We start from the raw sequence: 14,514 nt of genomic DNA on the forward strand, positions 1-14,514 counted from the left end.
TCTCCCTCCATCTCTACTACTCTCTCCCTCCATCTCTCTCTTTCCCTCCATCTCTACCACTCTCTCCCTCCATTATCTACCACTGTCTCCCTCCATCTCTCTTTCCCTCCATCTCTACCACTCTCTCCCTCCATCTCCTTTCATCTCTACCACTCTCTCCCTCCATTATCTACCACTCTCTCTCTCCATCTATACCACTCTCTCTCTCCATCTATACCACGCTCTCCCTCCATCTCTTTCTCTCCCTCCATCTCTTTCTCTCCCTCCATCTCTACCGCTCTCTCCCTCCATCTCTACCACTCTCTCCCTCCATCTCTACCACTCTCCCTCCATCTCTACCACTCTCTCCCTCCATCTCTACCACTCTCTCTCTCCATCTATACCACTCTCTCCCTCCATCTATACCACTCTTTCCCTCCATCTATACCACTCTCTCCCTCCATGTATACCACGCTCTCCCTCCATCTCTTTCTCTCCCTCCATCTCTTTCTCTCCCTCCATCTCTACCGCTCTCTCCCTCCATCTCTACCACTCTCTCCCTCCATCTCTACCACTCTCTCTCTCCATCTATACCACTCTCTCCCTCCATCTATACCACTCTCTCCCTCCATCTATACCACTCTCTCCCTCCATCTCTACCACGCTCTCCCTCCATTTCTTTCTCTCCCTCCATCAGTCATAAAACTGAGCGTAGCCCTCGGCTGTTGGAACACGGCAGAATCATGCACACAACTGTGCTGTTATAACACGATTTATCAAAGTAGAACTGAATTATGACTAGGTCAGTTATACACTACGGTATGTTAGAGTGATGTCCCATCAAATTCTCCATGTAAAATTCATATTGTGTTATTACTGTAATCATTCTGAACACGGTGCGCTGTAGAATAATTGCGTTGACGGCAGATCAGATAGATGTATGTCTTTATCCTTCTTTATCCATGTCTATGTCTGACCTTCTGTGTATGAATAATACTACATTGCAGTAAGCTGTGAAGGAACTGAAGCACAGAATTATCACGTTTGACATTCCATTGGTGCCTCATCAGGAAAACAAACCACTAGACAGGGTCTTCACAACAGACGCTGCGGGAAAGGATCCATGTCAGTCCATCATCTAGCCCAGGATGTGTGTGTGTGTGTGTGTGTGTGTGTGTGAGATAGGCCAATCTCTGCTGTTTGACAATGAATAGGATGACATATTGCTCATATAGCAGCACCCGACACTTAAGTGGCACTAAGAGACATTATTATATGGCATGATAATAATCTGTTTTAAAAGTGTCCCTCAGAATGATGAGTAATAATAACAATCTATGGCTGCAATGTTGCTTGACAGTGACACACTCTCTCTCTCCCCCTCTCTCTCGCGCACACACACACACACACACACAACCTTTGCATACACATTTAATCTAAATACCTGAGGACAAGTAGCACACATGTTAAAGAGCGCATCGCTTCATAAATGTTCATGAAAGTGGTTCGCTTCTATTCTGAAAACGACTAGTACCACACACTTCTGTAAGCACCGGTTGACATGTAGCCTTTTTCACTAGTCCTGCTGAATGACTTTGACCAATGTCCAGGAAAATGGCTTGCTCTCTCTGTATACACTTATTCACGTATTTTAACGTCAACCCTGGGGGATAAAATAAGGTCTGTCTATCTTTGAAGGTCTAATGTTGTTAGAATACACTAAGGATGTTTGGAAGGAGAGTGAGGACATGGTTTGGAGCAGTAACTTGGAGAGAGGAGGATTGGAATGTATTGGCTGTGTCAGGGGCAAAGCAATGTGGCGACATCATCATAGAGCAATAGCCTCCATGAGTAGTGGCTATTTAAAGGGGGAATCTGGATTTTCTCCAACTAGGATAAAATATCTCATCCTAGCTGTTCAGTGGTCTGATTAAGGGTCTGACATACAAACTCAGGATTGTGGCTTTAAAAAAAAGCGAACTAGTCGTTTAAATGTTATCTGATGTGTAGTCTTTCATCGAGGTAAAGTGTTGTGACCTTACCTCAGATAGTCCATTTCCTGATTACAATACAGAATCACTTATAGACCACATCACAACAAGATTGGCCTAGCGCCATTTTTCATCCTTGGACTAAACATTACTGACAACAATGTTGATGAGTAATGAAAACCCCTCAACAGGGAATTACAGGTATAGTTAATCTGTAATTAATCAGGCCTGTTTTGAGCCAATTTACCACTAGGACAAAACGACCTTGCTGTGGCTGGCCAGTGAGCGGTGACGCCCCCTTCAATTGCTAGCTTAGCCCATTAGCTCTCTCCTCCAAACAGCTAGTTCAGATAATAAATTACTTTCCTCCACAGTGTTCTCACGGGACCCTCTCCCTATGAATTTAGATTGAAGTCAGCAGGCCAGGTTTATAACCGGGGAAATAGGCCAATAATGACCCGCGTGACAAGCCGCGCTCCATCAGAGGGTGACGCTAATTACGTATGCTGCTCGTTTAATGTAAATTATCATTATGGGTTGGGCAGGGAAGGGCATCATGGGGAAATATCAGCACAACTCACCAGACTGGGACCGTGGCCCTGTCACAACACATTAACATTACCTAACATTAGACACTGTGACCAAGAACCTGGAGTAAACATCCACAAACATATACAATAACTCACACACTCTCACCTTCACACACACACACACACACACACACGCCCCAACCCGTGTTTAACGACAGACAGGTAGGAAAGTTCAGCCCTATCAATCCCTAAGAAATATTCTATTGACTCTGAAACCTTATTTGTGTAAGGTATCGGTGAGGGATGGATTGTGCTTAGGGCTCAGTCTGTCTGACAACAATAAATGGGGGTGAAAAACCAAATTAAAATGCTCGACTGCGATCACTATTGGAGTAATATCACGTCTTAGAAATACTCTACAACTCTGTCTCACTCTATTGCTATTTGTACGGAGTCTAATCCAATTATAGTGTGAGACCTGCAACTCTATCCCATGGAGATACAGAATAAAGGTTGTCTTCAATGCACCATAGGACCAGCACTCAGATTGAGGATCCAATCCGAAATGCCACCCTATTGCCTATATAATGCACTACTTTGGACCAGGGCCCATTGGGAACTCCACAGGGAATAGGGTCCCATATAGGATGCAAACCTAGCCTTCAGTTCCTCAGTCTACTGTATCACTCTCCCAAAGGAAACAGCCTTTATGATGATGAATACTGCAAGGCAAGTGCATTGGAGCCAGCCCAGTGAAAGTGAACCTGTCTTAATAATAAACAAGCTTGGAAACGTATCCTGAAGGAATACATATCTGGAATACCAGAGGGCTTACTGTGTATATAGGTAGAAAAAAGTATATAGGTCGTTTTATATACAATGACCTAAAATGGAATTCGTCAGTATGATGTTTTTATTACTGCTTATTAAGAGCTGTATAACATTCCTTTTATGGCGAGAGACAAAAAATGACAGCTGCACCAGATAAGGTAGATGTAGATTTCAATCTCAGGAACATTCTTTAGATTGGGCACTTTTCTCCTTTCCAAATACTTCACCGGATTCGTGTTTGGACATGAACCACCCGGCAAGGTAGGTGCTGTCAGCGTGATATCAGCTCATTGAGAGGGAAATCCAAGCAACTGACTTTGCAAAGAAAGTAGGCTGCTGGCTACTCGGTTTTTGCAAATGTAGGCCTAAACAGCGAAACACTGTGTATTACCAAAGATGGTTAAGAAACTCTGTGGTATTCGGCCTACGTACTAACATAGACCTAGTAGATCCACATAAAGAATGTCAAACAAAAAGCACCAGCAAAAACATTACAAACATAAATTAATGTTAATTTAATATATTTAAAAGTACACCATTCATTCGAGATAAACAACTATGTTATTATTTATGAAAATAAGGGAGAAGAAAATAGATTACACTGGTATAGGTATAGTCCTTCCACTGTACGTCAAGTGCGACTATACATCCCGAATCATTTCAGCACATCAGCAACGTTTCAGTATATGCATTGCAGACTCATATGCTCACTATGTGGAAGTCGCGTTCATGGATTTAGGAATCAATAGCATCTCCGTGGTCACATTAACCTCTTTAAAAACTCGCTCAGAGTTTGAGAGCAACACCTTCTCCACATTCCACAATCACCAACGCAATTTGAACACTTCCAAAAACAACATAATTTATATAATTATTTTTTTAGACAAAAGATAATGAATTGTAGCCTATTGAACAAGATGTATATATATGTGTGCGCTTACCTGCCGTCATTCTCAGCACTTGCCCCTAAACAGAAACCGTACAACACCATCAACTTTATCCATAATTCCATGGTTAGGGGAATGAGCGCACACCGCGCTTGCACTCCTAAAATCCAAGTGAAACGTCGGACTGTACACTGCAGTGTTCAATCGTTAAAACGAAACGAAACAGTGGAGATTTGTTCCCTCCCAACGTTAAACACGCACTGGCATGAGAGGAGATTCGCTGTTGTCCTTCAAACGGACCCCGATCCTTTAAAATGTTTCGGAGGTGCAGCAAAGGCAGGGGGAGAAACCAGCCCGTTTCTTCCTCGAGAAGTGACCCAGCGCGTGTGGAGCGGAGTGCACTCTACTGGTGTTAAATGGACCCCGCAGGTTCCTTCTCTCTCCGTCTCTCCGCACAAGTTCACTGGGCTGCTACCCAATGAAAACGCATCAGCGCAGTCGGAGCGCGCACTGCTCGTCAGCAAGACTGTTGTGAATACACTTTGTCGTGGTATAGTGCTGTGCCACTTTGCGCAGTGGTAGGCTGGAAATCCATAGATTAAAAAAATCAAATAAAAATTCAAATTAGCGACGGTCTATTTATTCATTAATTTCGGAGTCCCATTGAGACCAGGATCTCTTTCACGAGGGAGCCTTTCCATGTGTGATATAGGTTGCACTCACGCACTGGCTGTGCATACTTTGGATGGCTTAATTAATTGCATAGCCTGCTCAGACACGCAGTACCATCGCCCACCCAGTAATGAGGAGTTCTAGCCTCCTGCCTACACACCATGTACAGAATTTACAGTACAAAACGTACTTTAGGACCAAGTTCTGAGGGAACCCAAAGGTATCATGATATTTGCCCATAAATACACAGATTATGCTTTAGCGGATAAACGTTAAAAAGGTCTCAGATAATAAATCTGCTTTGGTGTGTGTGTTCCCAAACAAGGACCAGTTGCGCTCTGAGGCGGCCTATGTTGGTGGGATTTGGAGGATGATGGAGGCAACAGGGGAAAGAGCCTCAGATCCACAAATTCCCTTCCACCAGGTGACTGATGAGATGGCACGACTGCAATATTGCATCTCCATCCCAAAGCCCTTGCTTGGAAGTGTACTACCAAGAACCTTGTCCTCATCCAGGCCAAGGTGGCGAGACACAGTAAAAATGGCTTAAGGATAACAAAGTCAAGGTATTGGAGTGGCCATCACAAAGACCTGACCTCAATCCTATAGAAAATTTGTGGGCAGAACTGAAAAAGCGTGTGTCAAGCAAGGAGGCCTACAAACCTGACTCAGTTACACCAGCTCTGTCGGGAGGAATGGGCCAAAATTCACCCAACTTATTGTGGGAAGCTTGTGGAAGGCTACCCGAAACGTTTGACCCAAGTTAAACAATTTAAAGGCAATGCTACCAAATACTAATTGAGTGTGAGTAAACTTTTGACCCACTGGGAATGTGATGAAAGAAGTAAAAGCTGAAATAAATCACTCCACTATTATTCTGACATTCGTAAAATAACGTGGTGATCCTAACTGACCTAAGACAGGGAATTTTACTAGGATTCAATGTCAGGAATTGTGAAACTGAGTTGAAATGTATTTGGCTAAAGTGTATGTAAACTTCTGACTTCAACTGTATGATTTGGCACATTATTTCCAAATGTGCACAGCTTTTCCTTCTACATTAGCTGCAGTGAAATGTCTCCACGCATCAGATGGTGCCCGTGACATTTTCCTGGAAAGATTAGAAGAAATGTAGTAAAAAAAAAAAAACAATCCCTGTACAGATAAATAGTTACGCAGTTAGTTTAAAACAACTAATTTGTAAGATACATGTTTTCCTCAGATAGCAGGCTCAAGCAAGCTAAAACCCACACAAGAATGCAAAAACTAACTAGCAGAAATTGTTATCAAGTTAGAACTGATTTAAAACACACTTTTCTGTAGACTACTGTTTACATTTGTCATATAAAATATATTCACCCCACCCAGTACTGTAAACTTACCAGAAAGCATGTAGTCCTTGGCTCAGACAGTGTAGTAGTGTGGACTCAAATGCATCTCATTAGTGTGCAAGTCTTGAGAATCAGCTGTACATGTGATGGAAGAATGCACTGCACATGTGATGGAAGAATACACTGTGCATGCAGAGGGTTGCAACTCCATTGAATTGGAGATAGTTTAACCAAAATATGCCACAAGACCTAGAATTGACATGTGTATCCCACAAAAAAAGGTTCACTGTTATAAGCAAACTTTTTTGAATTTAAGCAAAATTCCCCAAATTCCCAGGCTCAACTTCCCATGGAAATTTACCGGAAAGGTTCCGACCCTTTGCAACCCTAGGGACTATAATTTGTTTTTCAACAGGACAATGACCCAACACACCTTCAGGCTGTGTAAGGGCTATTTTACCAAGAAGGAGAGTGATGGAGTGCTGCATCAGATGACCTGGCCTCCACAATCCCCTGACCTCAACCAAATTGAGATGGTTTGGGATGAGTCGGACCGCAGAGTGAAGGAAAAGCAGCCAACAAGTGCTCAGCATATGTGGGAACTTCTTCAAGACTGTTGGAAAAGCATTCCAGGTGAAACTGGTTGAGAAAATGCCAAGAGTGTGCAAAGCTGTCATTTGAAGAATCTCAAATATAAATACATTTACATTTGTTTAGCAGTTTTTTGGATACCACATGATTCCATTTGTGTTATTTCATAGTTTTGATGTTGTCACTATTATTCTACAATGCAGAAAATAGTTAAAAATTAAAAATAAAAAATGAGTAGGTGTTCTAAAATGTTTGAGCAGTAGTGTATGTAAATGGTTTTATATGAAAACACTCATTACAAGTGACTTGAAACCAAAGGTACATCTCTGTGTGGTTTATTTCTATATTTCCCCCTTTCAGGGGTATAACACTTGCCTGCGATGGGGTGATTGAATGTTGTGTATTTGTTCGTAAAGTTACACTGGGTAGTGGGTACATTGGCCACATCTGTAATTACCATCCCGCAAATTGTCTAGGAAGGTGCTACTTGGCACCGGTGGAAGATCCACAACCTGCAAAGGTCTGGTCAGTGCTCAAGATGTACCCGTGTTTATGTGGTCAAACTGTTAGCCAAGTGAGGAGTATTGAAGAAAGCAAAGGACTTGTTGGTCAGGGGGGGTGGGGAGGTTTGGGAGTGAGGCCGTCATCCTGGGTCATATTTTTGTAACTGTCCAGTGCGTCGTGCAGCAAAAACTCTGGGCAACACCGTTGTCTGAAGCGCTCATCCAGACAGTACGCTTGTCATAGTCACTCTGTGTACTACAGATCCTGCATATGCAACTGTATTGGCAGATAGGAGACTCTTTTTCGGGGGTGTAGGGTGGAATCTGTTTCCGCGTAACAGGGAATTCCTATCCGTCGGCTTCCTGTATGGGTCCGTGCTAAAGCCACCCCCTCCCCCTTTGTCAAAATGTCCAGAAAACGTGTTACATCTGCATGAAAGGTGAGCGTGAATTTCAGATGCTCACTGCTTGTATTCATGAAGGAGTGGAATTGATGAAGTTCCTCTGCTGTGCCCTGGAATAGAAGAGATGTGTCATCAATGAAGCGTTTCCAGAGCTTGATTTGGCCCAAGAATGGACTGTTAGGGCTGAAAATTACAATTATTCTCAAACAACCCCACATACAGATGGACATAATTCGGTGTCATTTTACTACCCACAGCAGTTCCCTTTTGTTGAATGAACATTTCATTTTCAAACATGAAAAAGTTCTCAGTCAGAATAATCTCAGCAAGTTCAACAATACAGTTAGTGCTAGGGAGTGTACCACTGGGTCGTTGACTAAGACAGTGTGCCACTGGGTCGTTGACTAAGACAGTGTGCCACTGGGTCGTTGACTAAGACAGTGTGCCACTGGGTCGTTGACTAAGACAGTGTGCCACTGGGTCGTTGACTAAGACAGTGTACCACTGGGTCGTTGACTAAGGGAGTGTACCACTGGGTCGTTGACTAAGACAGTGTACCACTGGGTCGTTGACTAAGACAGTGTACCACTGGGTCGTTGACTAAGACAGTGTACCACTGGGTCGTTGACTAAGACAGTGTACCACTGGGTCGTTGACTAAGACAGTGTACCACTGGGTCGTTGACTAAGACAGTGTACCACTGGGTCATTGACTAAGACAGTGTACCACTGGGTCGTTGACTAAGACAGTGTGCCAGAGCTTTCATGGCCTCTAGGCCTGCCTGGTGGGGGATGTTTGTATAGAGTGATTCAACATCAAAGCGAGCCATAAGAATCTCCCGATCAATATTGTCCATTGTCTTCAGGGTGTCAATCATGTCCATATAAATCACATACATATGCATCTTTTTTTCACCAATCTGCAGTATGTTTCTTGAGGGATTTTTGTATCTTTTGACCAATTACCGCTTACAAAAATGTACCATAGTAGTACAATGAAAAAAACACAATGGTACTACTATGGTTGTGCGTTACCATGGTAGAATGTATAATGCAGGTTAAATCCATGGTATTTCCATTATCCATTGTCTACATGATGAAATACCATGGGATTATTTAGGTGCTTGGTGGTACCATCATATTTCAAGGCTAAAAACATGGTACATTTCCATGATTCAGACTATACCATGGTATACATGAAAGTACCATTGTAGCACCATGGTACATTTTTGTATCTAGATCAGAGGTTTCGACAATAATTGGGCAAAAGAGCAGAATTGGGCTGCCCGTTTAAACAAAGTCTACGTATCCCATGTCATTTGTAGTCACAGGTGCTGCTCCACTGTTTTTCATATCATCACAGTTGCTTGTTAGTTGAATTATAGCCTAGGCAGCTGTTTTAAATGATTTAGAGAGGAGGAGAACATGTTTTACCAAGCCATTCTACTTGAAATAGACCATCATTTTGATCCAATATCAATGTTGTCGTGATCCTCGCTTTTTCAGCCACATTACAATTCCCACAAAGTGGATTTTCCCTATTGGTGCGATGTGTAGGGTGTTTGCCTTTCACACCAGCGACGCAGGTCCGCTTCCCTGCCCCAACGTTTGGGGAAGGTAAAATCGCTTTATGAGACATGTTACAATTCCCACAAAGTGGGTTAAACCTATTGGCACAATGCGTAGGGTGACTTCCTTTCACGCCAGCGGCCTGGATTCTCTTCCATGCCCTGCCGTTCGCTACAATATCATTACAGAACATCTCTTGACTATGACCCAGATAGAAAGTACCGTCAGCTGTTGTAATAACTTGATCTGTTATTCACAGAAACATTGTTGAACATGTCACCAAAACAAATGGTTCATGTCATTCAAACCCAGAGAGTCTGTGTGGATGGTTCAACCATAGGGTCCAGTTAGTGGATATTATGGCCCAATACCAAAACAACCCCCAGAGTCTAGACCAGGGATACTCCACTCTCTCCTACAAGGTCTGGACCCTGCTGGTTTTCTGTTCTACCTGATAATTAACTCCACCCACCTGGTGTTCCAGGTCTAAATCAGTCCCTGATTAAGGGGAACAATGAGAAAAGGCAGTGGAAATGGCTTCGAGTTCCAGAGTTGAGTTTGAGGGGTGTAGACCATATGCACTTTTGGAGATCTGAGAGGATTTGACGGGTGTATGCAACATATAAAAACTGATGCAATCAGCTTGCTATTTCCACATTGATTACTAGTCCTCCACTCTCTCCCACATACACTTGTGACGAGATGTTTATATGTCCGTAAAGAGTGCTTCCCTCTGCATTTGGCTCTTTAGTTGAGGGAGTGGTTCACGTTTTAAATCCGCTGAAGTTCCACTGTCGCTCTTTGAGAGAACACTCATCTGTCAGTTTCTCATTGAAGAGTTGTCTCGTCTTCTGAGCAGTGATGCAGTTACTAGTAGCGTCTGTTTTTCCAGAAGGCATATCAGTAAATAAAATGTTACAATGAGAAAAGAACCTCGTACTGATAGTAGAAAAGGTGCAGCTACATTCAGCAGGAGATCACTAACACATATCACCGTCCGCATCCAAACTTTCCAAGACATGAAGGTTTTAAAATGGTTTCAGACTACCTCAGGACTTATTTGTCGTAGCTATTTTTGATACATGGTGGAATTGGCCCTCTATTTCCCCAGTCCCTGAGTAGGTCATGAATCTTCTGCCTTGCTCTAGCATACAGGAAGAAACTGAGGCACTAGGCCTCCCTGAATAAACTCCACAAAAAAAACTAGTGTGGTGTAGTCTGGTTACATTGAACCCAATTGGTTCCTTTCAATTAAGTAAATCACTAGAATTTCAGATTTGTTTGGTCTCTATTCAAATAGCAACAACTCACACCTAGATAGGTTAATTACTGGTGCTGGCCTGCATTCCATAGAATAAAATATATGGACTTGTTACTTTAGAGTTTCATCCTCTAAAGATAAAAGCCTCTAAAAATAACCGCAGCTGTATGGCGATGGTTGGATTGGAACTACTTTCATGCCCATTTTAACGGGAGCTTGTATATCAGTGCCTGCCTCTTCCTCAGTCTCTACACGCCTGCCAGCCCAGCAAGGCAAAATAATATAACCAAGGACACCGTAAATAAAGCCCTGGTATTTGTCATAGGGGGAAATTCACATCAACAGACCAAATATGGAGCCGTAAACTGTTCCACTCTCTATCATAAACAATATGGGGTGTAATGAAATAGGGGAATGTTTATAATCGAAATGGTTAAGAATTAGTGGTTAATAAAATAAACTGCTAAAAGACCACTTAGTTCTAACTTCTAATTTAAACAGAGCGTTTTCGCAACCAATTACTCAACCTTGTCGGTTATGTTGAACGGTGTGGAACATTTTTAAAACGCCTACAGGACTTTAACGATCCTGAACGAACCCCAGGGTGGCAGGACCTTTGCTGTACTAGAACACAATGATCTATGATGATTAATATACATCCCTCCTACACCAAGCAGAGAGGGCCACAAACAAATAGATTGGAAACGGGAACAAAATCCTCCCAGCAGGCTCATTAACTGCGAAATAAGCCCAAGCTTCGCTTTTACCTTTTCACACACACACACACACACACACACACACACACACACACACACATCAGCCAAACCACTCTCTCTGAGCGCACGTACACACAGCCGACAGCCGACAGCCAACCCTCTTCATTCCCTTATGCGCGTAGTTGGCTAAGGCCGGTTGCCTCTACCTGCTCGGCACTTCAGTATTCTTCCCTAATGCACGATTAGCCTGGCCATTCCCCCCTACTCTCTCTTGCTGCCTATATGCATTTCCGTCATGCACACTTGGGCAGAGCTGCAGGCGCTGAAGGTCGGGCAGCAGTTAAGGGAAGGAGCCGTTTCCCTTTGAAATAATCCCATCCCCCTGGATGAGAGCAGTGTCTCTAGCCGTTCACCCCGGGATAGATTGACTCTGCTTGCGGAATTCAGATGAGGAGCTGAAGATTGGACGCCTTGGAAGTGTCAGAACCCTTAGTGGAACAATGAGGCTGGGTGAGATTCCATTCTAGTACCTCCATGTTCTCATCTCATGTCCTTCCAAGGAATTCTGTAAGGCGTAGGCCCCGGGCGTAATGAATAAGGTGCATGGACCAGAGGAGGATGGTGGGATGAGCTATAGGAGGACGGGCTCATTGTAATGGTTGGAATGGAATAAATTGAACGTTATCAAACATATGGAAACCAGGTTTGACTCCGTTCCATACATGCCATTTCAGTTGTTACAATGAGCCCGTCCTTCTACAGCTCCTCCCACCAGCCTCCTCTGGCATGGACATCACATATAAACTACCAACTGCGAGAATAAACAGCTTTAGGGAGTGTATATATAATATATCATTACAACAAATGTTTTTTGTGGTTTCTCCCTCTACTAGTCTCTAGAAGCAACAGAGTGTACTCCATCCAGCACGCTGACCTTTCCAACAGCCAAGCCTTCATGAAATATTCATAGATGCTGTTGATGTATTAGGATATGCAAAATACGGCCTTTTTTCACTGGCACTCAGCACAAGGCAAAACCATCCTTGAGGAATCATGGTAAATGCTGCATGAGCCCTGTTTGAGAGCTATGCTGGCTTTGATCACATTCTGAACCTTTATATACAAAATGAAATAGAACGAAGAAAAGCATTGAATGTCTCACATGGACGGCCTCCAGATTGGAATGAATCATTTAAAAACTAAGCAGGACAGATGGATTTTTGGAGCGGGTTTTCTTTCGTTTTTCTTCTTGTAATACCTGATTATTGGTTAGGAGGAGAGACGGGAGACGGCCGAGCACCATTACAGAATCGCTATTCATACAATTAGCAAAAAACGGCATGTGGAAAAATGATCAATTTATTTCCCCCCTGTTTGAGGTAGGAACATTCATTTTACTTCATGTAAATCCTGTTGGGGCAGACAAGGATGGACACAATGTTGGCAAAAAATAGAAATGGTAAGAAGCAGGCTTTATAAGTTAAGACACTTTTGAAACAGAACTAAGGTTTGAAAACAGAACTAAACTGTCAATCCAGCTACATAATGCAGTGACCTAAATGTATATCAAATCAACAGCTGCGAGCCCTGACGTGGATGAAGTAATAGAGCAAAGTAAATGGTTAAAAATAAACATTGTACAAGACTTTTGGAAAATACTCACGTTCCAGTGTGTTTATTAATTCAATATCCACATAATTGCCCGCTCATTAAAACTCATTTAAGGGATAAAATAAAGACATTGCTCAGTTCCAATACCCATAAAAACCATTCCAAGAGAACTAAACACTTGGGACACCTGCCCCAGATCATCATTAGAGAAAAGAGTCTAAAGGGATTTTTCTTGATTGTAGGTCAAATATCATCATCATCATCAATTCAACCAGGGTGATTCATTCTTCTCTGATCTCAAGACAAATCCCTCAACTCCTCCGAGATGATTGATTTTTACTTAGTATCTTGGTCCAGCGACGGATGCGTTGTTTCCTTACAGTGCTGTATTCTCAGTTTGAAACGGACTGTATGTCGGGTCCTGTTCTATGTTCTTCTGACAAGTCCCTCCCTCCCTGATTCACTTGGTTTTAAGACGTTTTCACCCGACTGAACACAACCCTGGGTCGTGATCATTAGGGCAAACCGTAGCAAATCATTTTGCAACAACAACCGTAAATCGGTCTTCTTATTGGACAAGTCGAGGTAGTTCCTTTTGTTTTTCAACCTTCCTTTGGGTGCCAACTGAACATGCCTCTGGTTTACTGTGTGGCATAGTTGTCCCCTCCAGCCCCGCCTCCAGCAACACCCACCAGCATGTTGTTCTTGGGGGAGCAGCTGTCTGGCTCCATGGTCATCACCCTGACAGAGTACCCATGAGTCTCTGCTGCCCAGGAGCGGTCCAGGTCCACCAGGCCCATGCACTGTTTACCTGGAGGAGAGGGGTCAAAGAGCACAGTGATGATGTCCCTGATTGAACAATAATGGAGTTCCTTTATATTCCACACACTGGCAACTAAGAGGTGAATTGCAGTGCAGAGACACAGTACATAACTACAACAACTGACAGAAGGTCCCCCGTCTCACAGTAGAATCGTCTTTGTTCTAATCATTCGAAGAATTTGCTTTCATATTACTACGGATAAACAACGTGAGTCCTTTGTGGATAACACCCTTAGGCCTCTTCTGTACAGTAGCAGCCTTTCATTCAGTTTATTGAGGCGGAATAAGAGATGAAGACATTCCACCAGGATCTGTTCATCTTTCCTTATATGACCCTCATTCTCAACATTCTACTGCAGACGCTTCCTAGACCGGCCTCTTCAGTACCAACGACTCTCTTCTTGCCGATTAGTACTTTGGGATCACTTCCACTGACACTCTCCTATCAAAGCTTGCATTAAAGGCAAAAGCCCACTAACCGCATTACGCTGCTCAGTGGCTCTGAAGCGGACCCAGACAGACAACAAACGCGTCTACAGCACTCAAGAGTCTCAGACGGACCGACGCTCAGATCTGACAGGCTCGGGGAATAAGGAATAAGATCAAAGACGGTAAGTGTGAGTTGAGGAGAGGTTGAGGAAGGGGTGTCATGGTGGCGGCAGCACCCCGCCAGCGGAATATTCCATGACAGGAAGTGTCAGGTAGGGAACGTACGAGGGCGGTTCAAAGTGAAAACACAACGGGGAGTACCTTCACTAATTATTCACAAGAATTGAATGTGCTGGTATAGGATATGTTTTGCCTTTATCAAGATTAA

The 14,514-nt window shown here is 43.2% G+C and overlaps 2 protein-coding genes across 14 annotated transcripts in view; both read right to left on the minus strand.

The window, feature by feature from the left end:
• LOC118936741 (nephronectin) overlaps positions 1-4,956 on the minus strand; it is a 57,672-nt gene extending 52,716 nt beyond the window's left edge. For 2 of the 8 annotated variants that reach the window (XM_090187813.1, XM_090187809.1), the window contains exon 1: positions 4,273-4,946. In XM_090187813.1, coding sequence (XP_090043939.1) covers positions 4,273-4,343 — 71 coding nt within the window. In that variant the 5' untranslated portion in view covers positions 4,344-4,946. Of the gene's footprint in view, positions 1-4,272 lie in introns of all 8 variants that reach the window. The other 6 variants (XM_090187808.1, XM_090187814.1, XM_090187811.1 and 3 more) reach the window with 5 other exon arrangements.
• A 7,954-nt stretch (positions 4,957-12,910) lies between these two features.
• Positions 12,911-14,514, minus strand: part of LOC110497311 (glutathione S-transferase C-terminal domain-containing protein) — a 62,787-nt gene continuing 61,183 nt past the window's right edge. For all 6 annotated transcript variants that reach the window (XR_016483928.1, XR_016483929.1, XM_090187819.1 and 3 more), the window contains one exon: positions 12,911-13,686. Coding sequence is in view for 4 of the 6 variants with exons in the window: in XM_090187819.1 (XP_090043945.1) it covers positions 13,517-13,686 (170 nt within the window). In the remaining 2 variants the exon portion in view is untranslated. The remainder of the gene's footprint in view (positions 13,687-14,514) is intronic.

This window comes from Oncorhynchus mykiss, chromosome 10, assembly GCF_057628025.1.
Source record: "Oncorhynchus mykiss isolate SJ-2025 chromosome 10, ASM5762802v1, whole genome shotgun sequence".
Classification (NCBI taxonomy): domain Eukaryota; kingdom Metazoa; phylum Chordata; class Actinopteri; order Salmoniformes; family Salmonidae; genus Oncorhynchus; species Oncorhynchus mykiss.